At 46.6% G+C, this 25,880-nt stretch overlaps 1 protein-coding gene across 1 annotated transcript in view; it reads left to right on the top strand.

The window, feature by feature from the left end:
* The window catches only part of IGSF3 (immunoglobulin superfamily member 3), a 93,196-nt gene that overhangs the window by 14,378 nt on the left and 52,938 nt on the right, over window positions 1–25,880 (top strand). Inside the window, exon 2 of the mRNA XM_014882810.2 lies at window positions 12,328–12,705. Within this exon, the coding sequence (XP_014738296.2) occupies window positions 12,328–12,705 (378 nt within the window). The remainder of the gene's footprint in view (window positions 1–12,327; window positions 12,706–25,880) is intronic.

Genomic DNA, 25,880 nt, shown 5'->3' with positions numbered 1-25,880 from the left:
CATCTCGGTTGTGATCAAATATTATCTTTCCTGACTTTGTAATTGACCTTGCACTAACAAGTTTTGTTCTCTTCCTGGAGAGATTTCCTCGAAGTTCTGTTGTCTTTGTCTTTTCCTGCCTCTGACAGAGCTTTTCTGGTGACTTAATGAGTTTACCCTATATACCAACTTCAGGGTTTGTTTTTGTGTGGCTACCAGGGTCTATTCTATGACACTGTCCGGATCTTCCTACAGTCCCTGCCTCTTGTAATTTTGTCCACTGCTAAAAACCGGAGTGGCCTCTCTCTGCTGATGTTACAGGCTTCTATTTCTGTTCAATTCAAAATTTTAACCTTAGTCTCTGGTGCTTACCTACATGGATGTGCACCTGGGTCTTTCTGCTTAAGGAGTGTAAGCTGCAGCGTTTCCTTTCCATCTCTGCCTCTGAAATTCGTTCAGGTTTTTTTGTTGTCTGCTGATTCCCCTGAACTCCCAAATTAGTTCCTCCTCTTCTGCTGTGCCAAATGCGAGATGCGTGTCTTCCCTTTTAAAGCCCTTCTTAGCCTTGTTCTACCTTTTCTTTTTAGTGCTTCTTCCCTCTGTGGCTTTTGATTCCCAGCCTGTGCCTCTCATTGTGTTTCCTCAGGCTGGGTTCTCAGAGAGAGAGGGCTTATCTGATCATGCTGCCTCTGCCACCCTTTTCCAGAGAACCTGGAAGCCCTGTGGCCAATTTTACGCAAATTTGACAGGAGCAGAGCGTTTGGAAATAAACGAGTTCCTGCAAGCCTTGTGAAGAGTGGGGAGCTGAATGAGGGCAGTGATAGGGGATGAAGGAGACCCTTTTCTTCCTCAGCAGTGCCTCCAAATGACTGTGCCAGCTGTAGGAGAAGCTCCAGCTGGAGCTTGCAGTCATTAGTCTCAGAGACAGCCTCCCTCCTGAAGGCACGGTAAGCTAGGCTTCATTAAGTCTCTTGCTCCTAGGGTTGTTTGCTCAAAGTGGTGGCTTGGAACCCTTTTATTTTACTCTGTGTGATGGGGACTAACCTGCAGCGAGCACCTGCAGCACTTCTTCACTTGCTGCCTTTGCATAAAGCCTGTTAGAGACCTGCCATCAGGTTTTCCCAGCAGAGAGAGAGAGAGAGACCTTGGCACTTCTCACACTCTGCCCTGCTCTCCTTTCCTGCCCTCTCCTGACCCATCTGCTGCCTGGCTGAAGGTGCTGTCTCACAGTGGGGCTGAGCTGGTGCTGTATTCCAGCTGCTCATTAAAAGGGTTTCTTTGCCCCTGTCCCCCAAAGAAAAAGGTGTTCCTGCTCTCTTAGTGAAAACTCTTTCCTTGGGTCATTCTTTTTTCAGCTCATGTAGAGGTCAAGCATGGGGAGAGGAGTGTGTGTATTGTGCCAGGAATAAAGTGAGTGGGAAAGCAAGACTGCTTTTTTGCCGTGGCAGCTGGTACCTAGAGCAGCTTAACTGCATTGTGAAACCACATTTTAAAACTGAATCTCCTGGGATGAGGGTGTTTTTACCACCTTTTCTCTGTAGCTGGTGCAGTGAGGTTGCTCTGTGGTGTAGGTGCTTGGTGCTGGGCTAAGGTAACTGAGTGGTTTTGGAGATTCTTCCACTGAATAGTTGAGGTTAGGAGGGACCTTTGGAGGTCACCCTTGCAGGTTGCTCAGGATCATGTCCCGATGACTTTGAATACCTCCATGGTAGAGATTCCACAATCTCTTGAAGCAGCCTGTGCCAGTGTGCAGTTACTCCTTATGGTTGTGTGTCAGTTTCATTTATTTGTTTGTTTAGTATAAAAAGTGTTTTCCTGTGTTTTCCAGCTGGTCAGTTCCCCCTGGTGCATGGGTTTGTTCCTCCTCACGGAGGAGAATTGCATGATTGTCCTTGTTCCTCACTGATAGTAGTACTGTGCTGAGTAGGAATAATTGTATCTTTCTCACTCCCAGCCTGAAAAAAATAGTAACATAAATGCTTCTGTATCCTTTTTGTTTTGTTCTGTTTTCCTTTCCAAATGGCAGAAAGCTCTTGTCCTCTCATTTGAAATGAGAGCCTCGGTAGTTTGGTGACAACTGCTGATAGTCTGTGTAGCATGTCAAACTAATAAATTATAGCATATGAAGACAAGGAGTTCTAACACCTTAATTAACAGCAAAAGGGAGCAGGTAGCTGAAGAATCTTCCTGGGTCTTTGTCTGTCTTTCAGGGATGCTGTCTGACTGAATCACAGAAGTTTTGAGAAACAGCATCTTGATGCTGCTTAGTGAACAGGGAAGAATCCAGATGAATTTGTAGGGAGGAAATGGAAATTAACTGCTGCTATATGGCTATACTTCATATTCCTGTGATCCTTTATGGTGGGGTGGGAAAACTATCTTGGAGAAATGCATGCTTTTAGCCAGTACACTTGACTTTGGGGATAAGTCAATTTGCTGTTTACCTGAAAGCTCTTTCTGCTGAAGAAGTACAAGATGGCAGCTTTGCCTTGCAGATTGAATGTTCTCTCATGCTAATGGTCATGGCTGAGGGGCACAAATGTTTCTTTAGCAAGCCAGAAGGAAGAGGGAGAGATTGCTCCAGCTGCATTCTTTTCTAGACATTACATGTTAGAATTGTTTTTTAGTGTTATTTCTTCAGAACTGTCTGCTCCAAAGGAGGTGGGGAGCAGGTGCAGAGCCCGTGCTTAAGGATGCAGCTGGAGTTGCTGGAGGAATGGTGTGCTCTGGGAGGAAGGATGGAATGTGCAGCAGGGCAGTTTGTCATCAGCTCTTCCAGCCTGTCAATATTGAACAGGTTGTTGTTAAGTTTCTCTCTCTAGAAGGTAATCAATTCGGGGTTAAGCAATTAATAAATGGCTGCCTAAGGCTTCCAATTTAGAGGTTGAAAAGGAGATGCTCTGTCCCTGTGAGGAAGAACAAAGATGCAGGTAAAGGTTATAGAGAACAATACGGGTGCTGAACTCCTAAGTGTCGTCCTTGCCAAAGTAAGGGAAAATCTGGAGTCACTTGGAGCAAGGGGAAGGGCAGGAAACCAAATAAGCAACTTCTTCAAGGAGTATGGAAAGATGGGCCAAACACTGGTGTTTCTCTTTGGAGATGGAGTGAGGCACTTCTGTGTCTGTCCTTCCTCCCCGTGTTTTAAATAAAGATAACAAGGAGCTTTGTTTTTCTTTAGGAGAAATAAATTTGAGGGAAGGTAAGAAACCAGGCTCTCCATGCATCAGAGGTATTTTAAGAGGTCTCATGAAAGAGAGGGAATTCCTTTAATGAATGCCTGGGTAGAAAATGCTGTTTCCTTTTAGCAAGGATAATGTGAAGGTGAGATTTGGGACTCCACACTCTTTTCTCATGGGAGAGTATTTAAGCATCTGGATATTATGAGGTGAATTGCAGCAATAATTGGGACATTCTGTTTTTTAATATTGGAAGGGATCTCAGAGCATGCAGGAAAGCAAAAAAAGAAGTGACATTAAAACGTTATTGACTGTGAAACAAAATGAAGTTTCTTATTGTCTGAGAGTGAGTGATAGCACAGGGAATAATGTTTGACAATTCTTCGAGTGACCCTGGACGTTGAACATGTAGCACTTGAAGACTAAAGAAGGATAATAAAAAGAAATACAGGGGCTGGAGGGCATAATGAACTATGTCAGAAATTTCCTGCCTAGCTTTGATGCTCAAAGCAATTTCATTTCACCCCCTTCTCTTGATAGGTTGGGAGCACATACCAGCCAAGAGTTCAGCAGTCCAAAATGCTTCATAGTGTTGGTGCTTCATAGCTTTGGTACTAAAATGGCAATGCTGAATCTTTTAGAGGTCTGGGAGCAGTACTAGAGACACCAGAGTAAATGGTGTGTCCTTATATGTATTTTAAGAGCTACAAGAACAGAAGAAAAAGCACACATAAGAATCTTAGGAGACTTCACTTTTTGTGCAGGTCTGCACTAAATCTTACAGGGAGTACGTGTGGTGACAGCTTCAAAGCTGGGGCTGGGGATGTACTAATGAAGCCATTACTGCTTTTCATTGGGAAATATAAAAGTGGGCATTGCCTTGGGCATTCCAGCAGGCCGCTGTAAATGCTGCTTTGTATTGTAGTGCTTAACCAGCCCTGGAGCCAGCAGCAGTGATACAAGTCACTGGGGCATGTATTCAGTGGGCTGTGAGGAAGAAGAAGCTCCTAAGGATAAGGCACAAGTTAGAAGTACTGCGTGGGCAATCCAACACTTCCTGCTTGCATACTCCCAATATAAGCAGAATCTGCCAGGGAGCTTCTGCTCGTGTGTTCTTCCCATAATGATAAGGGTGAGGATGGTACTGTGTGTGAAGAACATGCTGATCTAGGGAGATGGAAAAGGGCTGCAAAGGTCGTGTGCTGACCTTGGAGGAAGAGAAATAGTTGATTAAATGATTCACAGGGCGAGCTGTACCTTAGGTACAGAAAAGAGCCAGCATTCTGTGGGGTGAGTTAAAACTTTGGTGAAAACAAGGATTGCAGGTTATAGGTGTTTCTTTTTTCTCAGCATCTTTGCAGGAAAATAATAAAACTGCAATAAGCAGTAGGTGTGTTGCACAAAGACATTTGGGTCCCCAGCAGTCATTTACCATTATGAATCTGAACCAGCAGGGCAGCCAGCTCAGTCTGTCCCTTGTGCACCAGCATGTGTTGTTACCTTTTCCATCCAGGTACATCTTGTGCCACCAGGTGCTTCAAAGCCCTTGTGAAGTAAGGAGGCTGAGCACCATGAGCTGCAGAGCTCAGGGATGTGTGTGCAGAAGGACTGCCCAGCCATCCTCCTTCCTTTGGTTTTTGTGGATATTGCTCTTTGTTCTGACCACAGGCGTGTCTGGCTGGCTTCTGGATGCTGAGTACTTTGACTTTTCAAAGTAAAGCTATACTAGATTAAAGAGTAGTTTCAGGCTTCTGTGCAGCAAAGTAACTTTAAATATCCTTTCTGGTGGGATGATTGGGAATGATAGAACTGTAAGAGCAGGGCGATCGTGTGTCATGCATCCCCTGGGGCAGGTTCATCTCTGCCTTATGGTATCCTCACAGAGAGTGAGTGTCTATTAGAGGAAGCTGTAGTGTGAGATGCCTCAGTCTCACAGAGCAGTCTCTCTAGTGCCTCACTTTCCTAGCTTCTGGGCAATGGAGCATTTAGCTAGCTCCTATGATCAGTCTGCATCTCTGCTTTTCAAATCCAAGCCTATTGTTTCTTGTCTTTGCAGTGTCCAATGTAGATAATCAATTATTATCTCATCCTTTCAGCACTTTTAGAAGTTTAAAGGTTGCAGTAATACAACAACCTTGATCTGTGGCTCAAGAATATGCTATTCTGAGGTGGTGTTAAAACTAGCATATTTTAACATGCCTAATTGTAGAACAGGGAAGGAGCAGTTAGAGGAATGTGACATCCATATAGGATGTAGTTTGCTTAAAAAAAGGGGGAGGGAGGCAATCACAAGGGCAGATCACATTTCATATTGCATCTGCAGAATACCAATGCCATCCTGGGGAAAATAAGGAAGTCTTCTGTCAATATAAGGGCCAGATCTGAGAAGAACCAAAGGATAGAAAATGGTTCTGATCTTGGCGAGGGGGTTGGACGTCTGGCTGGATGCATAATTATAGCAGAGGTACAAGACCTCTTTTACAGTCAGAACTTGGGAAGCTAGTCACAGGCCACAACAATCTGTGGTGATTAAAAGAAATGTCATCTCTTTCATATTTATTGAAACCATTTTTCTTAAAAGACAGTAAACATCTGCTGTGGAAGCAGGCGGCTGTGAGATGGAGCAGAGACGAGGGAAGGCAGTGGTGTTGGAAGAACAAAGAGCTTCATTGGCAGCTCCTGTCTCGTTTGCCCATGCTTTGATATTTCCCCTCTGATTCTGATATTTCCATACCAATTATTGTATAAATTGCTCCTGGCTGACCTCGCCACTTAGCCATCCTTAGTTGGCTCAGCAGTGGGAAGAATTTGAATGAGGAATGAACAGCTTGATGAGTTGGTTTAGGAATGATGGTCCATGTGGTGGGAGTGGTGGGATGGTAGCAGGAGTGGAAGAGGAGCAGGATAGGGGATCAGGCATCCTTTTGGTTGCACCATTTAAACATTAAAGCAAAAGGGTGGAGGTTAGGGACAGAGTTGCTCTGCAGGTGGCTCCAGCTAGGCTTTCAGTACACTGAGCTCTCTTGGCATGAGAAAAAATACACCAAGAAAGCACTCTATTTCCCCAGAATGAGGCTTTACTGTATTGAGGGAATGATGGGGGCTTACCACATGTTTTCTTCTGATAGCATTGTTTTTTTTCCATCTGGCAGCAGGTTGCAGTGTACGGAGATTGTTCCTGCTGTGACTCATTTATGCAAAAATTAAGCTCAAACCTAATTTTTGGTTGTGTGCCTTAACAGAAGACTTCACAGAATAGGAGGTGTGTGTTGCTACAAGATTGTCTCTGTTTTGGTGTTGCCTGGTGAGGCAGAGTCTCCCTCAGAGATTTTATTAGTCTTCAGCCCATGGCAAAAAAAAAAAAATGATAGTTGCTTGGGGAAGTGTTCTCAGTAGCTGGACAATGGTGAGTTTGGAAGAGCCGTCTTGAAATGAATTGCTGTTTTGTGTGTGTCAGCCCTGCTGTGAAGTCCAGAGAAAAAGCAGGGACTAAGTAATGGACTGGGTTGGGCAGGAGGTGTCTACATCCTCTGTGGGGGACAGAAGGGAGAGAGGAAGGGGCCATCCCCTGGGAAAGCTCGTGCATAAGTGAGACTGAAAAGATAAGCTAATTTAAGGGGGAATATGAGCTCGGGGGATGCTAACTGTCCCTGGGTAATTCACTGGAAGCACAGGGCTGTGCAGGGCTCTTTGCTCCTGCTTTGGGGCAGGGGAGGCAGAGCACTGAGGAGGGGGTGATGCCACAGCCTGCAGCTCCTGGGCAGCAGGAACAAATCTGCTGGCACTTGCCTCCCCTCAGACAGCACCATCCCATGCATTGGAGCACAGTGGAGCCCAGGTGGTCATCCTGGGCTCCTGCAAGTCCCCTGCCCCTCAGACCTGCAGGAGGGCAGCAGTGGCCACAGCCTGTGGAGCACTTGCACCTGCTCTTGGGTTGAGCTTGCCCGGAGCATCTCTGAAGCTCAGGATTAGATGCTTTAGCATAACTGCCCTTTAGCACTTGTGTCTGAATTGTCTTCATTACTGGGGGCTTTCTGCCAGGTCCTGTGGTCTGCCACAGATGCTAATATGTCACAGCCAAGTAGGATTTATCCTTCCCTTCCCCACAAGCTCCCCTTGTTCAGTTCTAAGGATGTTTTGAGGGAACCAGTTTGGTTGTTCAGAGCAGAAATAGTCATGCTCTTAGAGAAAAAGCCAAAATGGTACCTTTTTTAGCTTCTGTTACAGTACAAGCAAGGCATAGTCTGCAGACCAGATGTGACCCACCTTGTTGAAGAGTACAGTCTGCAGTGCCATGAGTTGTGAAGGAGCACAAGGACAGCTGTGCCAGTTCAGAGTAAATCCTGCACCTTGCTCAGCATCGTGCCTCAAAAAGCTGTAGGCAGGTAACTGTGCAATTGTAGCTTGTTTTGGGAGCCTGTTTGTGGCTTACCTGTTTAGTAGCCCTCTCTCATGTGCTTGTCCCACTCATATTTTGACCCATGTAAACTTTTTCCATACCCACAGTATCCTTTGGCAAAGGTGTCCACAGGTCTGCTATGTGCAGCTGCAAAAACTGCCTCACTTGTTATAAATCTGGATCTGACCAGTTTTAGTTGATGGGCCTTGGTTTTTAAACTAGAAAACGTGGTAAACAGTCAAATTCTTGACCATCCTTGCCATGGTATATATATTTGTGAAAAAACCATTACCAGATCCCTTTCAAGTCACCTTTTTTTTTTCCTCCAGACTCCATTATTTCTGACAGAGAAGCCATTCCCTAGTGTTTATCATCATTGTTGCTCTTCTCTTGACACTTTCTCAGGAGTGCCTGTAAGTTGAACAAACAATAGCGACAACAAAACCCAGATGTGTGCTGTGTATTTGTGAAAGGGAGAAGGGATCTCCTTGGAAATGTTTTCTGTTTAATAACTGTAGTCAAAGGCACAAATTAATTTTTAAAGGAAATTTAAGATTAGTATTTTTCAGTTATTGACAAATAGTACTTTAGAGCTTCTCAGTGAAGGACAACTGTTGTCAAGCTGCAGGGGTAGAAATATCCCCTCAAACTATGTAATCCATTTGGGGTTCTGCATTGTTAGCCCCTGGTGCTTATAGAAAATATCAATACCAAGATATCTATATCAAGCCTTTTTTAGTTGCTGTCTAGTGATTAGAGACTCAGGATAATACTCATAAGAGCTCAAGTTTCTCCTTCAGATTAAATGACTACTGGCAGTGATTATTGATATCTAAGACAACTTGGTGCAACTGCTGCAGTGCTTTTGGATGTGATGCAGACATAACCCATGAGATGGGGAGAATATTTGTGCAAGAGGCTCTTCATCATTCTGTCATGAGTTTTTATTTATTCTTTTGGTCTGTCAATGCTGTGGCAGAGTTTCTGTGTGCTCAGGCATCCTTTTATTACACCCACCTGTCCCTTGCAATAAGCCTTGAGTCAATGTTCCCAGCTAAAATTTTGCACACCTATTCTTCTGAAAGGGACCTAAAGGTACACCTCCTTCCCAGAGGCTAAATGTTTGGCACTTTCTGAAATGAGGCATCTTCAAAGAATTGCAAATCAGGCACCTGAAATGACCAGTCGTGTGTGGAAAACCTGAGGTCCGAGCTCGGCATGTCTCCAGGGAAAGGTCAGATCTTGCCAAAATCATCTGAGGTTGGTGTGAGGATTTTGCAAAGACACAGTGTACTCAGAAGCTGAGCTGCAGCACTGCTGGGGGACATGCCTGGCTGGCAGGGATGCTTGATGCTCCTTTCTTGCTCCTTTCTTTCTTGGAGAGGCATTGAAATCCTGTGGCTGTGATGTGACAAGGGAGACTGACATAGCATTTTTCTCTTGCCTTTCCCGTGCTTTTCAGAGCTGTTTCCCATGGCATTTGCAGTTGCCCTGCTGGGTGAGGCCAGGAGCAGGAGCTGAGCATCTGAGGTTCCTGGGTCCTGCACTGTCCCTTGCTGCTTCAGTCGAATCACCTGGCTGCACTGTCCCCTTTTGCCATTGCTCTTGTCCCCCCTGCACCTCCAGGGCTGGGGACATGGGTAAGCTGAGAGCTGCCTGGCTGTTGTTTGGCTTGCTCTTAGCTCAAAAGGCTGGCAACAATAGCCCTGATCCCTAGGGGATAAGGATCAGGGAATGGCTTCCCCCATATCGCATGGGACTTGCTGTCTTTGGAAAAATACAGATGCACAAACCTATAATTTCTTATTAATTTTAAAGTAGCACTTGGCTTGCTACCTCCTCCTTATCAGCCCTTGTGTTGTCAGTAAATTATATTGGATTTGCAATTAAAAGCCAGCTGTGCCAGTGCAGTACCAGCCAAATGCCACCATCACAGTCTCCTGGGTGTCCTAGGGAAGGTGTGGAGCACACAGCTCCTCCTGTAGTGAGCTCTTCTCTCACTTCAAGAGGGAATGATGAGAGTTTAAATGGGATCTCAGGCACGTTATTTTTGTTAGTCAGAGCACTTGCTCACTAAGAAACGCAGTTCTCTTCTTAATAGCCTGTGTCATGTATATAGCAATTCTAAGAGCTTCCAAAATGCCAAACACCATGCAAAAGGTAACTGAGCACAACATGTACTGGTGAATGTCTGCCTCAGGCTGATTGTTTTTCTTCTTTCCTTTCTTGATTAAAATAGTTTGAAGAAGTATTTCTGCTTCTGCTGTTTGGGATTTTTTTGGAGTGTTGAGAAGCATTTGTGCCCACCTGTGTTTGGAGCGGGAGTTTGCAGCCAGGCATAGGGAACAGCACTGAGGATGTGCTTCTCCTCTGGAGATCCAGCCTGTTCATCCAACTTCTGAGCCTTTGTGTCTCACCTCTGGGACAGCAGCCTGCTGCACGTTGTAGCAAAAGCCTGACTGCTTTGTCTTATATCCATACTAGAGCTGAGCAGGACTTTTTTTGCACTGTCTTCTGTCCCTCAGCTTCTTAGGCAGCTGGAGCCAGAGCAGGGAGCAAGGAGCTCTTTAACTCTTAACTCTCTCACTTTGGGCTGCTTTAGGACGGTGCAGCAATCCAGTGCAAGGGGAAATAGAAGAGGAGGAATGTAGAAAGTGGGTCTCTGCAGAACCTGGAGGAGAACTCCAGGCAGAGTTACAGTGAGGGTCACTGGCAGGGCAAGAAGGAAGCCCACGTTAGTGCTGGCTGTGAGGGTGGTGAGATTTGACATCTAACAAAAATCTGTGCTGTAGGTCTCTGGAGCTGTGGGCTTCCAGTGAGCTTCGGAAAGTCTGATACCCATCTCTGCTAAAATGATATTTTTTAACTGGATAGCTGGAAAATTCGTATATAAAAATCCAGCACCATGTTAAAAGCCTGATAAACAAAGTTGTGCACTTAGCTGAGAAATACCTGATTGAGTGTTGTGTGTGGAACTTTTAATACCCACCACTGCATATTTGCCTTGTGGTGCAATTTTAATTGTCATTGCAGGTGGGATTTGTGTATGCTGTAGCAAAGCTACACGTGCATACAGAAAGTGGATTATGAGCTGTCTTTAGGTGTGTAATAAAGATCTTGTCCTTCCTGCTGCTTTCAAAACAGTTCACTTCAAAGGCTGTACTATTTGCTTTGTCCTTTGGCCTTTGTGGGGTGAGACAAGAGGCTGCCTGCACCTTAGATGTGTTAGTTGTCTGTAGCAGTATCTTTCCCCAGGATGAAGAGATTGGTACAGCAAACAGTGGGGGAGTGTTTGCCTCTGTTGTTCCTCTCCCTGTTTGTTTCAGATGTGCTAGCTTTCCCCGTCCTCCCCTTAAATCACATTATTTCATAAAGAGTAAAAAGAAACATAATTTGGAGCAGCAGCAAGCTGAGCCCAAGTTAATAGTTTGAATTGCACTCCATCTGTTCAGCTGCATGCCCTGATGGATGTGCTGAACCCATTTTTCACAATTTGTTTTAAGCTGCTAAGAACCATCTCTCCTGGCTCCAGTCCAGACTGGCTGTGGAGAAAAACTTCGTTTCTGGACATCGATGTTCAGAGGGCAGGATTGAATCAATAAACCCCAGCTTCAAGGCTACCTCTTCACCTGCAAGGTGCCAGTTTTTGAAAGCTTAAATTCTTCTCTGGACCTGAGCATTGTTATGGAAAATTAGAGGGGGGGGAAACCCCCAACATACACAGGCACAGAGAGGATGAAATTTGCAAACGTGATTATGCAGGACCTGCTCTAAATCGGCTTATTGCTGTTTTATGATGGCAAGCAAGCAGTCACAGAAGCCAGGGTGATTGGCCTTGCCATGTGTGCATGCTGCTGGTAACTCAATAACCGATGAACACCCACCGTGGTCTCCAGACCTCGAGCCTTTGATGCAGCAACAAACAAGATAGATGGCTGTAATTTATCCGGCCCCTGGAGGGCTGTGCTGGTAATGTGCCATGAGCCCAAGGGCCAGCCATCCATAATCTGTGTAAAAATCCAGCGGATGGCCGTGCTGCGGGGCTGTCTTTGTTTTGTGCTGCACATGTCTGTGTGTGTACAGCACACAGCACTGGGCTCTGACTCCAGCAGCCAGGGGCACTGAGCTTCGGTGTAATGTGCCCACTCCCTCTGTTAGCTTTAATTGGGTTTGTTACGTACTAAATGCACACCTTTCAAATAGACTTGGGAAGGCAGTGCTGGAAACGCGATATTTCTCTGTGTGCCTTTACGAGCATGAGAGAGGATGGAGAAGATGTGCTGGGTCTGGGGAAAAATAATGGGATTTCGTACCACATGAAGTCTCTGGCAGGTTTGCTGATGGAGGACGAGTGCCTGGGGCGTTGGACTTGGATGGTCCAGCAACCAAAGGAGAGGGAGTGTAGCTCCCTGGCTTGCACATGGGGTGATAAGAGTTGGGAAGTAAAAGTACTGAGAACAAAGACCTGTCACCTTGAGTTTCTGATTTGTTACTGTGTGGCATTGCCCTTTCACGCCTGGGTTCTTACCGCTTCCAAACAAGAGGGTTATGTTACCTCAAAGCTGCTTCTTTCGTGGGGTGTTGTTTAAAACACTTCCATCGAGTCAGCAAGAATTCTGCGATGTGACTCGGGGGTGACGTGCCAGCTGTAAAATGGGCTGTGAGGACTTGTTTTGTCCAGCATGGCCATGGAAAGGCGAGGTTCTATCTGGGTGTAGGCGTGGGGATTGCCTGCCGGGCTATCAGTAATACTGGGCTTCTCTCCTCCCACAGGCATGGCGTTGGCCCAGCGGCAAGTGACGGTGCAGCAGGGACCCCTGTACCGCACGGAGGGCTCCCACATCACCCTGTGGTGCAAGGTGAGCGGCTACCAGGGCCCAGCAGAGCAGAACTTCCAGTGGTCCATCTACCTGCCCTCGGCCCCCGAGCGGGAGGTGCAGATCGTCAGCACCGTGGACCCTTCCTTCCCCTACGCCATCTACACGCAGCGAGTGCGCGGCCGCGGCATCTTCGTGGAGCGGCTGCAGGGGGACGCCGTGCTGCTGCACATCGCCGAGCTGCAGGAGCGCGACGCCGGCCAGTACGAGTGCCACACGCCCAACACCGACGAGAGGTACTTCGGCAGCTACAGCGCCAAGATGGACCTCGTGGGTAAGCCGGGCTCTCAGGGCATCAAATATCATACCCCCCCCCGCTCCCGCATCGGGTTGTTGTTGTTTTCTTTAAAGAGCCAAGCGAATGGTTGCTGTGAAGTTGTTTGTTGTAAAGGCAAAGAGTCGCAAGCGGTAAAGTCCGTGCTAAAAGTGCGCAGCATAGAGTCCTAAACAGAAGTAAAGTCCCAGTTAGAAGTAAAGTCGCTCCTGTCGAGGTCCTGGAAAGCTGATGTTGCTGCTGCTGTATCTTCTTCTGGTAGTGACGAGGGGAGAGAAGAAAGAGAGAGCAAGAGCAAATCTCTCCCCAGTGCAGAGATTCTTATACACGAATTATCCAGCAAGCTAAAAACACGAACTCGAACCGTTTCTTCTTAACCTATTAGGATTCTAGTTTCTTAGCACGCCAGGTTATGTATGAACTGCGCATATGGTCTATCTTGTTCTATCTAAAAAATGTAAGCAATATTCTTACTATGGTTTTATTGTGTCTAAAACTATGTTCCTAGAACCTCTACAGAAACTTATTTTCAACACTAGTATCTAGGACTATGTTTTTCAGCCTTCACTGGAACTTGCTGATTTTTCTCTGAGGAACTCAGAGGGACCTCTGTTTTATCAGACTCCAACATCCCCCCATGTGTCAGGCTGTCAGGTAAAAATGCTGTAAGGGAGAGCTGGAGCGGAAAGGAGGTGGCACGGTGGTAGGAATTGCAGGAAATGGCAAGTTTTCCTCACCAAAATGAGGCACCAGGCAGCACAGCCGGGCAGAGGAATGTTTGAAACCATGGCTGAAAGCAAGAGGGACGTGGAACTGATTTATGAAGAGGGAAAGGAGCAGGGAACCTGTGTCAGATGGCACAAGTCACAAGAGAGAGAGCTGCTTGCCAAAGGTGGTGAAATAACTGAGCAGGGAACAGAGGAGTAGCAATGAGCAGCACATAAAAGGGAACAGGAGAGATGGTCGTCTTCAGACTTACAGCAGTGCTGAATACATCCTGAAACCACTCAGCAGATTGAGCTGTCTGTAGATGAGTGTGGAGAAGATGGTTTGGGATTTTTTTTTTTTCCTTTTCGTTAGAAAAATCGAAAACAGGTACTTTAAAATCTGGAGTATTTCCATGGCACCTCTTTGACTAGAAAACTTGACCTTTTCAAGCTTCAGCTTGCTTTCTGTATCTCCAAACGGTATTTGAAGTGTCTAACTTAGCTAAAAGCAGTCGAATAGCTTCCATCCAAGTCTTCAGCTGAGAGACCCCTAAAAGAGCTCCTTTGCAACACAGACGCCCCTCTAACAAATTCAAGCCCACAGACAGCAAGCAGGCTTGCTTTCCTCAGGAGGTGTCTGTGAGCCAGCAGCTTGGAAACCACTTTGACATTATCCAGTCTGTGGTGGTGTTGCTGGTTCAGGCTGTGTTGGCACAAAAAATCCAGTGTGAAAGGAACCAGGATATGATTTCAATCACGGTGGCCTTCCTTTGGGTTGAGCTTCTTGCCTCCAGCCTGCATGGCCTTGGCCTCTTTCCTTCAGAGGTGCCAGCCCAGCCACTCTCCCAGGTGAAGCTCCACAGCATAGGTGTAAGTGCTTATTTAGGTGCCTTTTTTGCCATCTGAAATCCATGAGTAGTTGAGGGGTAGATGCCCGAGTTTGTTTTTTTTTTTTTTATTTCTAGTTCTGTAATTTGCTTTATGTGTCCGGATTTGCAGTTCCCACTGCAGTTTAAACAAGACTGAGTCAGAGCTGCTGCTGTTAAATCACCTTAGGGAGTGAAACCCATTGAAACCAACACCCTCTGAAAAAACGTGCCTGGGGACAGGGTGGAGTTGGATGGATTCTGGGTTGCTCTGCCAAAGAGCTGGAGCTGAGCACAGTCAGCACATCCAGTGGCTGGGCAGTGGGAAGCTCCTCCACTGCTCTCCAGGAGTTTGGGGAGCCAAAGCTGCCTTGAACTGTTTCTGCTTTGTCCTTCCCTTTCCACAGCTACAAACCACTAAGATTTGGGAGTCTGTAGACACCCAGGAGCAGTGCTTGGAGGACATTTGGCTTTGGGGCTTACATGTGTCAGAGATACTCAAGAAAATTGATCCAAAGTAACTTTTAGTGGATTAGTTAAATCACATTATGCCCCTTCATGGATGCTTGCGCTCAGGATTTTGGGCCCTAATTTGGTTTAGCTTAATTAATTTCCGAAAATTCACTTTGGAAATGACTTAGAGTCGCTTGCATTTTGAACATGTGCATCTATATAGATTCCCTTTTGTGGGTAGCCAAACTCTGACAGAAACTGCATTTTTCAGAGTGCTCCCAGCAATGACCTGTAGACACCAAGCCCTTACAGAGAACCTTCCTTCTGCCTCCCATTCACGGGATATGGTGCTGACTTCAACTTTGCTGGACCCTGAAATCATTTTAGGGAAATGGGCTCCTCTCTGCCGTGCTGGGCAGATCTCCTGTCCTTTCTGTTTTCCTGTTCTTTTGTCTTTCAACTATAGGTTGGGATTTTTCAGGCTGGTTTTATTTCTGCAGGCAGTATGCAAGAAGAGGTACAGAAAGGAGTTACTCTTCTCATTTTCTCAGGAAAAGAGTCAAACTTTTTCTTTTTTTTTCCATTCACCCAGTTATGAATTTTTAATTGACTCATTATATTGAGTGGCTCTTTTCTGGCAGCAGCGAAGCCTGAAGGGAGACAGGTTTGTTAGCATCTCTGTTCTTTCCACTTATGTGTGAAGTGGATGAGTTTGAAGCAGTGTTGATTTTAGGCTTGCTGCTCTGGGACCTTGGAGTTGTTGTGTCCTGTGGTTTGAGAGAAGAGCTGAAGGAGGAGTTTCTCCTCTTTCATAATAGAGCCCTGTGGCAGGGGAGCTGGATGGGACACTGGTGCAGCAGCACATGGGGCTGCTGTCTGCACCAGAGTATTTCAACTTGCAGCAGAGCAGCTGGGATGTGTCCTGCTCCTGCCATCTGAGCATTGTTGAAGGCTTTGTCTCCAGGGCTCTGAGGCTGCTAAAAAATAATCTCATCATCTTCAGCAACATGCCAGTTTGACTTGAAAATACACTTCTCTCCACCTCATGAACAGCAAGCATGGCTGGTTGTCCCTCTCCCATTATTAGTGTCACTGCTCCAGATTCCTTTTCCTGCACTGAGACTTTGGCCAGGGTCTAGTACTGCTTTGAGGACCTGATGTCTGTCATAGCCTGGAGTAAGAAGTGCTCCCCAAGCACTCTGTGGGACTCCTATCTGAATTTAGGCATGCAACACAAGTGCTAATGTCACTGAAGCTAGGAATGGGGCTGGTCATGTGGTTCAAAGCCTTCTGCCATGCAAGCATGTGTACCAAGGCTTAATCTTCTTCACTAGTCTTCAATTTCCTTCAACAGCTTAAAAACAAGCCTTTCTGCATCTTACTGCTCCTCTTCTCATCCCCCTTTGAGCTGCATCTTTGGGGAGGATGGAGTTATGCCTGGGCTGTGAGATGTGTTAGGAGAAGAATTTGGGACATCTCAGACTGAGTTTCAGGTTCTGAGGGAGGTGGGGGGGGGGGAAAAAAAAGAGGGAGTGCAGCTCTTCAGGATGTTGTGGAACCATGGTCTTGTGATTGATTTATGAGGAAGGATTAGCCCTTGTACAAAGTCTGCAACTCTGTTGTTTGCTTTCAGGCTTCAGTTCCCTGAGGGTGACACAAAATTGCTGAAGCTAGTTCATCCTCTTTTATTCAAGGTGGCAGGAAAATATTTTGGGAGACCTCATGAGTTGTCTGCCCCCTGTTTAATAACAGACTCACTGCCTAAGGTAGATGTCCAGGCAATATCTGCCATCAGAAGACAGAAAAGGACAGATCTGCAGAGCAGTCCGTCTTTGTTTCAATTAAGTGCATCGTTCTCTATGTTGACTAAAGAGAGATCCTACATGTTAGACTCGAGCTAGGCACTAGTGGCTGAAGACTTGCCTGCTCTTGGAGACTTGCCCTATCAGGCTTCTAAGCAAGGTGGGAATTTTGACTTTGTGATTGAATTGGGAAGACACTTGAGTGTACTGAAGAGGAGAGTTTCAAAATTTAAATTGGACTGATTAAAACATGCATCTGGGGACAATGCACACAGTTGTGTTGGGATCCTGCTTGTTGCTGGCTGTCCTAAGTATGTGGGCTGTCCCTTCATTTTTTTAAGAAATTAAGGACAGTAAAGGATTTGCAGGTGAAAGAAAGCAGCATCCCAGAAGCACAGCATCACCACTGACAAGACAGGCTTTTTCCAGGTTGTCATTGGAATTCTCCCTTTTCTTAACTCGTGAAATATGGGCAGAAGAGGAGGTTTCTGCACAGTAATTTAGTTGGTGAAGCTGCAGGAGTGCTATGCAAATGGAGGTGCTGGTTTGTGCTTCTCCTGTTGATGGTAAACTTGTGTTTTGCTGCAGGGTAGAACTGAGCACATGGCAGTTCCTTCAAAGAGCGTGAGTCACTGCAAATTTGTACTCCACTATATCTCTGAATTGTTTGTGTGCCTGTACCCTTACTTAGATAACAGTGAAGAGGCCCAGGTCTAACCTCTTCAGAAGTTTCAGACTTTTATCTCCGTGTTTTTTCATCTGTGCTCCCAAAAACGTTGAGATCTTTTTCAGAGTAAGTGATTTGAGGGAAGAAATCAAGCTTTGAGGTTTTTCTTAAACAGGTTGTGATAGAGCAGGAGGAAAGGTTTCAAAGCACTTGAGGAGGTGGCAGCTCTTTTAGTCTTTATTTTGGGGGAGGCAGCTGTACAGCATCAATCCTAAACAAGTTAAAGCAAAAAAAATGAAAAGGGTTTGGCTGAGAGGAGACCACAGTCCCCACAGACTGGGAAGAAGCAATGTCAGTGCAGACTTGAGAAACAAGGAGCACTCAAACACAGCTGCCTTTGCAGTGGGCAGGAGCTGCTGTGGAGCTGGTGGTGGTGCCTGCAGGGAAGGTCACCAGGACCTTTTTCCAGCCAGGCTTAGGTCACAGGTGGCAGAGAGGCTTCATGCTAGCTGGGTGCAATTCAGTGGCTGCTCTGTCAGCCTGGACACACTTTTGCTCTCTGCTGTTTCTCACTGGTCTCATCCTGCCGGGGTGGGTTGGTTGCCTTGGCCCCTGCCCTGATCTCCTGTGTCCTGCATTACCTCTGATGGCTCCCAGGGGCTCTGTGTGGTTTTTTGGCTGGTAGCCCCATTGTGGTGAAGTTCCTACACCGTGCCAAGCTTGGGAGTGGTGGTGGGCAAGGGCATTGATGGGGTGAGGAGCCATCTGCCTCTGTGCCTGAGGCCAGGGCTGCCTGTGGCTCTCTGTGCTGGGGTCTTGTCTCCTAATGCTGAGCTGCCCAAGGCACTTGCAGCTCTCTGCAGACCAGGACTCAGTCCATGGGCACTTAAACCGTGCCTTTAGGAGTCTTCAGGATCCTCTGTGCCTTGCAGCTGTGGCACTTGCAGGCCTGTGGCTGGGACAGGGAGGAGGTGTGTAGGTTTAGGACATGTAGACAGGTGTGTCCGAGAGGCTTTGGTGGCATGGGAGGTGGCAGAAAGATTTATGCAGGCCGGACACTTAGCACTGGGAAGAAAGGAGCTATGTGTGTCTCAGACAAGCTTTCAAGAGAAAAAAGCAGGTCTCTTTTGTTGGACTTGCCAGCAAAAACCTCCGGAGTCTCTCTGCTGAGAGCCAAAGTGTGTAGCAGGCAAGAGAAAGTCACGTCACAGTTTGGCTTTGGGAAGCACAGAGTGCTCCTGGCAGCCTGGATGAGAGCAGTCACTTCTCTCCATGTGGGGCACATGGACCTCAATGGCTGCTAGTTTTTCCAGCTGTCAACGGGGCTGAAGGTGGCTTTGCTTGAGGCAGGTGTCAAAGAGAGGGATGGCAATCTCAGAGACAAGGACCTACCAGTTTTGATAGAAGTCTTTGGGGGCTCTTCTTTCTGTGCTGCATTTTTCTTCTTTGTCTTCACCTGAGAGGCAGGGAAAAGTGTTTGTCACTGTACTTGAGTGAGCAGCTTGTGTCCTGGGGGGAGACCAGGCTTTTTGCAGATGAGCAACAACAGGGCAAAAATCGAAATAAGCAGTTCAGCCTGTCCTGAAAGGTTGCAAAGGCTTCATCTCTGGAGGCTTTCAAGACCTGACAGGATCAAGCTCTGAGTGGCCTTGTCTGACCTTATAGCTGATCCTGCTTGACCCTGTAGCTGCACTACAGACCCTCAAGGTCCCTTCCACCCTGAATTGTCCTGTGATGAGCTACTTGGCTGCATTGCAGAAAAGAACCACTTTAGGCAGCATTTTGGAGAGTTGGTGCTAAATAAAGCCGTCAGAGCTAAGTAATGGCATAACACTTATGATCTCAACCAGGTGAGAACGCCAAGGATCTATTTTACATCCCCAAATTCTGGGTTTTGTTCTGGCATATTTTTTATATTTCATCTTGTTCTTATTTCTCTAGTAAGGTTGCAGGAGTTTCTCTATTGCTCTGCTCTGGTGCTTGAAGGTGGAACTTGGAAATCCTTAGCACAGATGTCCTAATCTCTCTTAGTCTGTCTCAGTGGCTTGGCGACCTCCATGAAACATGTGTGTGCCTTACCTGGCCAAGCTGTGTGAGTTAACCAAAGTGAGCTGCAGGATTGGTGTTGTCTGTGTGAGTTACATTCGTCTTCCCCTGTTTGGGCTGTGCTTGTTGTGGTAATTAGCTCCCCAGAGGAGTAAGATGTCCTTCACTTTCAAATTACCCTTTAGCTGACATTATAAAGGGATTTTTATAAAAAATATCAAATGCTTTCTTATAGGTGGTCCTTTGCAACTAGACACCGGGTATTTTGTTCTTACTGTCCTCCTTTACATGCCTAATTCTCTCTGTAGTGACCTTCACCAAAAAATTGACCTCTGCTCCTCTGCTTTTTCTTTCTGTTCCTTCTATGGATGGAAAGGAAGTATTTGTCTGTTAATGGGGGAGGAGTGAGGAGGGGTAAATATATTTACCTCTGGCGCTTCCTGTGGCCACAGCCTGGGGAATTGCACCTGGTTTGTGATGCTACAGGCATTCAGCCCTGTTATGCTGCCAACTTGCTGCATGTCCCTGGATGTGGCACAATCCATCTCCCTCACCGTTTTCCAGCTGGTAAAATTAGGGATAATAGCACACAAGCCTTTTCACAAAGTCTAAGCTAAATAATTGTGATGGGCTTTGAGCTCCTCAGATAGCGGGAGTTAAAAACAAAGGCTTATATTTCAGCTCTGCCTGGTAATAATGCTGAATAGGATTCATCTCCCGTCCTGCTTAGTCATTTCTGCTATCCTGAAAGTGTAGCTGCCTAAGCTCACCCAGTTTTCCCCCAGCAGAAGCTGTGAGGCTGATAGGCACTGCCAGACTGGGGGGCCGGGGATCCGCAGTGCCGTGGGCAGGGACGTGGGAGCCCGGCACAGGCAACCCTGTGCTTTAGTCATGTACAATCTGGCAGTGAATTCCATGGGCTGGTTATTCCTTGTGCTTCCCAAACCACTCTTTTGTAGATGCCAGTCAGAGCTGATGGCTTAGAACAGAAATCTCCGTGCGTGTCCTTGTGTAAGGGACAGAACTCACTCGTTTTGTGTGTCTTTATCTCATCCCATGTTACTGTGTTTTCCTGCTAAACACTTCCAGTTATTCCTGTTTGGTTGCAGTATGCCATCCCCTATTCTCTCCTGTTGGAATTGCTTGCCCGATTTTTACTTTCTTAATGTTGTATTACATTGCATCACTTCTGTACCTCCGAATGTGCAGGAGAAATGGAACAAATTGTGGGCAGACTGTTCCTAACAAAATGGGTAATCCATTGTATCCACTCTTTTGTTTCTTTCTTCAGTTTTTTCTTCCCCTCCCTCGCCTTTCTGCCCTGTCCCTCAAAACCACGAGCAGCTTGGTGGCATGACATGCTTTGTGGGAAGGGCTCTCAGTTTGGGAACTGATTCTTTTTTTTAATGCCATCCACCTACCCTTTTCTCAAAAACCTGGCATTAGACACATTTGGAACACATCACTGTATTCCATATGTTTTTTCCTATATTGTCTCATATAGGAAAAGGTTTGAGGCAGAGGTACTTTTTAAAATTTAGCTAATGTGGAGAACGATTACAATAAGAATATGTGTCCTTTTTGGACATATCGGTACACTTGTACCAATTTCCTTGCGTTTTAAGAAAAAAAATCTATTCTAAACAGCATTTCTAAAAATGTAAATTAATACAGCCTCGGGCAATTGCACAGCCCTCTGCTCACAGATCTGGTCTTGTCTTTAAAATGAGCCCTCTTGCTTCTTTGTACATCCCTTCCTTGTCAGGAAGGCAGGCATGGAATCCTGAATGCTGACTTCTCTTCAGACTGTGAAGAGCTGCAGTGTTTTGCTTGGCTGGGTTTCTGTGCAGTGATGAGCCTGAATGGTAACATCAGGACAGTCAGCTAAAATGATCTCTGAAAACTAAAGCAGTCTTTCCTGAAAAAACCTCTTTTCTGCAGGCTCGGAGCCGTGCCCTGCAGTCTGCTCCCGAGCCGTGTCTGGCTCCTCTCAGGTTGATGGGAATGTGGCATTTGCTCTTTGCTGAGCCCTTTGCCTCCTCAGTGTCAAGGAAGCTGCAAGGCTTGGGGTCCTCTGCTGCCTTGAAAGGAGTTGTTGAAAACACAGCCTTGCTCAGATCATGTCTTCTTTTTGCTTCTCCTGCTGACTCTTCCCACGTGCTCTGCGAATTCCTGGTAAAGTGAGGTGTTTGGTAATCATAATTGTCATGTTTGATAGGATGCCTTTTAGTTTGTCCCCCTGAGAAGAGGGATTGGTGGCATAGGCTGTTTGTGTATATTGACATAATGCACTGAGAAGAGATAAAAGGATAAAGAGGTTTTTAAGGATAGAAAAATCTTTAGCCAGAAATCCTGGTGCGTTTGAAGACCAGCTCTACCACCAGTGGGTTACTCAGCATCCCAGGTTCAAGCCTGGGGCAAAAGGTTGTCTGGTGTTGAAAACAGTCTAATGCTATCTCCCTCCCTGAATTCAACACTCAACAGTCCCAGACCCTTTTTTCTCCCCAACAAGTGATTACTTTTTCACTGTATGAACAATTAAGAGGAGCTCTGAAAGATAAAAAGGAAACTGCTATGCACAAAAGGAGAGCCAGAAGGAGCTGGGCTGGGTCGGGTGAGCAGCTGGTGGAGCCAGCAGGCTGTGAAGTGGGATGGGCAGAGCCTGGCACCTGCCTCCTACCTCCTGTGCACTTGGCAGCTTTCTGGGGGCTGGAGGGGAGCTCAGGGACACCCAGCTCTTCTTCTTCCTCCCTGCCAGTGCTGGGTACTGAGCAGCCAGCACGGCCTGGTGGCTCCCTGGCATGGGGACCCGCTCCCAGTGTCACTGTCATTGCCTGCTGGCATTTCTGGCAGCCTTTGTGGAGTGCCGGGTGGCGGCGAGAGGCACAAAGTGTGCGGGTTTCTGTGCTCGTGTGCCTCCAAAGAGTCTCTCAGCGTTAAACGGGGAAAGCGACGACTGCGAGCGCAGCTGCTAACATATGGCACCCGTCCCCTGCCTTGGCAATTGCTCAGTGAACTCTGAAAGTGGAATATGGTCCCCATGGCTCCAGTCGGCTGCAGCGCTGAGAAATTCTTTACCACCGAAAACTTCGCCTTCCACGTCGCCTGTTTCTCCTGCTGTGCTTCCCTGGGGAGGTTTTTGCTGTGCTTACTCTTCCTCCCACTTCTCTTTCTTTTTTTTTTCTTTTTAATTTGTTTTCCCTGGAGGATTGCTTTATTTGTTCTTTATTTCCAACCCCTCAGACTTGGTTGCTCTGAACTTCTGTCACTCTGCTTCCCTGAGAGGCAGGGGCAGCTGTTTCTGTGTTGATGCTGATGCTTTCCTTGAGTTCTTCTGGAAAATAAGTAGGTCTGGTGATGAACAGTGGGGTCCCCATGTAGCAGAGAATGAGTGCAGTGTCCATTGCTCAGCCCTGTGCCACAAAATGCTCCCTGTGGTGTGGGTGTCCCATCTTCTTGTTGAAAAACTACAAAACCAACTAAGTCAGACTGGTGGTCAGTGCGAGCCCAGTATCTCCTAGCAGCGTTATCAATGGACATCAGATTCTTTTTGTCAGATGAGATAGCACTAAACTTGAACTCCTACCACTTCCCACCCCTGGCTCCGATGGTTTGGAATCCTTATCTCTAATTAGAGATGCTGCTGTTGAGCATCCGGGGGAGAAGGTTTGGGGGGAGGGGGAGATCAGGAGATTTCTTGAGGTTGAAAGCTCCGGAGAGTCTCTGCCCTGCTCCTGCTACCCACGGGAAAGGTGGGAAAAGGAAGACAATTCTTTGGTGCTGTAGAGTCCCATAGCAGCCTGTTCCTCCTCCTTCAGCCCAAAGCCCTGGCAGGACTGGCCTTTCTCTCCTCTCCCTTCAGCTCCAGGTGGTGCAGGGCTTTGCTTTATGTGCTGAGAAGGAAACCTGACCTGCACTGGGACAGAGCTGCCCCTTGGTAAGGAGAAGTTGGGGAGGGAAAATTCCCATCTTGATTCTGTGCCTACCCTGTCAGTTTATCCCTCTAACAGTTTTACAATCTTTATCTGATATAGGTTTAAGAGGATTTCCCTGGGCACAGTGGGATTATTTTAAGTCAGAGAGCAGTCTCCAGCTGATATTCCTTCGGCAAGTATTTTTTTCAAGTGGGTTTAACAGTATTTAATTTAAAAAAAAAAAAAAACCAAAAAAAAACAACTTTCTGGTTTTTGATTTTTTTGCATGTTTTTAAGTAAATTGTTTGTGCTATCAGAGAAGTAGAGCCTGAATAAAATGAAGAAATGTATTACTGCTTTCCAGGCTGGGGGTGGTGGAAGGAAAGCAGCAGCTGGAGGTGGCGAGGAGAGGAGATAAAATAGTAATGTGGTGGGAAACGTAACATTATTCCATGCAGCACTGATTAGTAATACTGCCAAACAGCTGTTTATAAATGGGAAGTGTAATGGGAAGGAGGGCTGCAAGGAACATGAGAGTGCTGCAGGCACTGCTGGGTCATCATATGACCAGGGGATGGCTTCTGTCAACCTTGTGTCTGCCCCATGGGGTATCAGGGGCTTTGCTTCTGCAGCCCCCAGGAGTACGGGGGGGCTGGGGGTGCCCCATCCATCCTTCCTGCCCTTGTGGGATGGTGCTCAGTTGTTTTTACACATAACAGTTCAGGAGTTTTGTGTCACCTTCAGAAAAGAGAAGCAGTGGCAACCTTTGGCATTGGGAAAGCTGTTTCTATAGGAGAAAAATCTCCTTTGGAGCCACATGTGGGCTGTCTGTTTATCCTCTTCCCCCCTCTGGCAGGCTTTATTGATGGCAGACGGCTCTGGGGCTGCATGTGTGTGCACGCATCCAGAAGTCCTGCTGTCTTAGTGAGAGTCGCCTTCTGGCCACCTGCACCCCGGCAGCATCCCAGTCCTTGGAGTATTTCAGAGGATGCTAATGGAATGGGATTAGCCGCCCCACTTGCCCTTGCCATCAACAAGAGATGTTTCTGGAGAGCCTACAAAGAAAAGCCAGAGCTAGCAGGGCAAACCCGAACAAAGGCGCTTTAGAATGCAGAGAGAAGCGTGATTTTTACCCTGAGGAGGCAAGAGGTGGGGCTGCTCTGCTCCCCATTTGAAGTCTGAATGAGCCTCTGCCTTAAGGGATGGTGGATGAGTGAGTTGGTGCTAATGGGCTGGATGCCCTTCAGTGTCCCTGCTCTGGTTCCTTGACATTGTATTTCAGCATATTACGCCCTTCAGGGCTTTATTCCTTGCTGCTTGAGAGTTAAAATGATAATTTAGGGCTCTCCAAAGAAATGTAGAGCTAGGGATGCCTGCCCTGGGGAAGTGTGTCATGGCAGGCAGGGTTTTCTGGACAGGAATGCCTCGGTGCTAGGCACAGTGTGCTCTGAGCACTTAACTTTCTCAGACCCTGTCATCCTTCATTTTTAGCTGCCTATTCAAGAGAGCAAGATTTTTATACAGCCGTTTTTTACCAAAAGCATTTCCTGATTGTAACTTGTAATGCCAAAAGATACTGAGGGTAAGAAGGTTTAGAGAGATCAGTTTTCTTTATGGCATTGTGCAGCTACATGGAAGCCGAGATCCAAAAGCAGCAGGTTACTTATCAGAGGGTTAATGTTGGTCTCCCTGTCCCCTGAAAAATTGCATCAGCATGCCACAGATGACCACAGGTGCTCTGGCAGTCTGTTGTCACCTTTTGAGCTCTCTCAGGTGTACTGATGCCACCTGTCCACACACAGGACTCCTTGCAAAGCTGCAGGTGATGGTTGTGCCCCACGGGTGGCCCACCTGGCGCTGTGGCTGGAACGGGGGAGTGCTGGCACAGCAGTGTGGGGAGAGAAAGTGGATGGAAAGCATTGTAATTTTTTGGTTTTTTTTGGTTTTTTTTGCTAGAGTTAGGATTAAAAGTTAGAGAGACCTTTTAATTTGTTTGGACTTAAATGTTATTAATTCTTATTTATATTACAGTGAGTTCTACATTACTTCTAGTTAACAAGCTGAAAATGGAGACATATCTTTTTCTCTACGAGGCCTTTTAAAGGCCAATCTGTCTCATTGAGAATGGACACTTAAATTATTTTTACTTAATAACTAATCTACTCGTGACTCACAATGTGGAATTTTTTGTCTAGGTACAAAAGTACCACTTAGACCCACGAAGAAGAAAGAAACTTCTGCCCTAAAACCTCCATTTTGTTTTATATGTGTTACTATAGTCTAAAACCTTAAATGCTGAGTTTTCCGCTGTGTGATATTACACACTTCTACACAAACTACACACTCGTGATCTCAGTTTTATCACTCAGTTTTGGAAGCCTTCTCCAAAGCCTCAGGTCAAAAGCAGTGTTTTTATGGGGATCAGTGCCTGTCAGCACAGAAAGTCTAAAATTCTCAGAGCCCAGGGTTCCAAAAGGGTGCTGCTCACTTCTGCAGAAATTAGGAGTACTGCCCATCCTCCAAACGGCCCCTGTCAAGTACAGCAGCCAGATGAGTGTATGAGCATACCCAGAGGACTGGTGCAGGGAAAAGCATCCCTTTGCATGAAGGGTTCCTGCCTCCAGGCAGAGTCCTGGTGTGCAGGGTGAGCTCAGCCAAGGTTGGAGCCCTTTGGCTGATGTGGGGTGGGGGATTTTGGCACCCCTGCCCTTACTGAGGAA

Source organism: Sturnus vulgaris, chromosome 2 (genome assembly GCF_052056855.1).
Source record: "Sturnus vulgaris isolate bStuVul1 chromosome 2, bStuVul1.hap1, whole genome shotgun sequence".
NCBI lineage: Eukaryota > Metazoa > Chordata > Aves > Passeriformes > Sturnidae > Sturnus > Sturnus vulgaris.
This window is presented reverse-complemented; position numbering and strand designations above follow the sequence as displayed.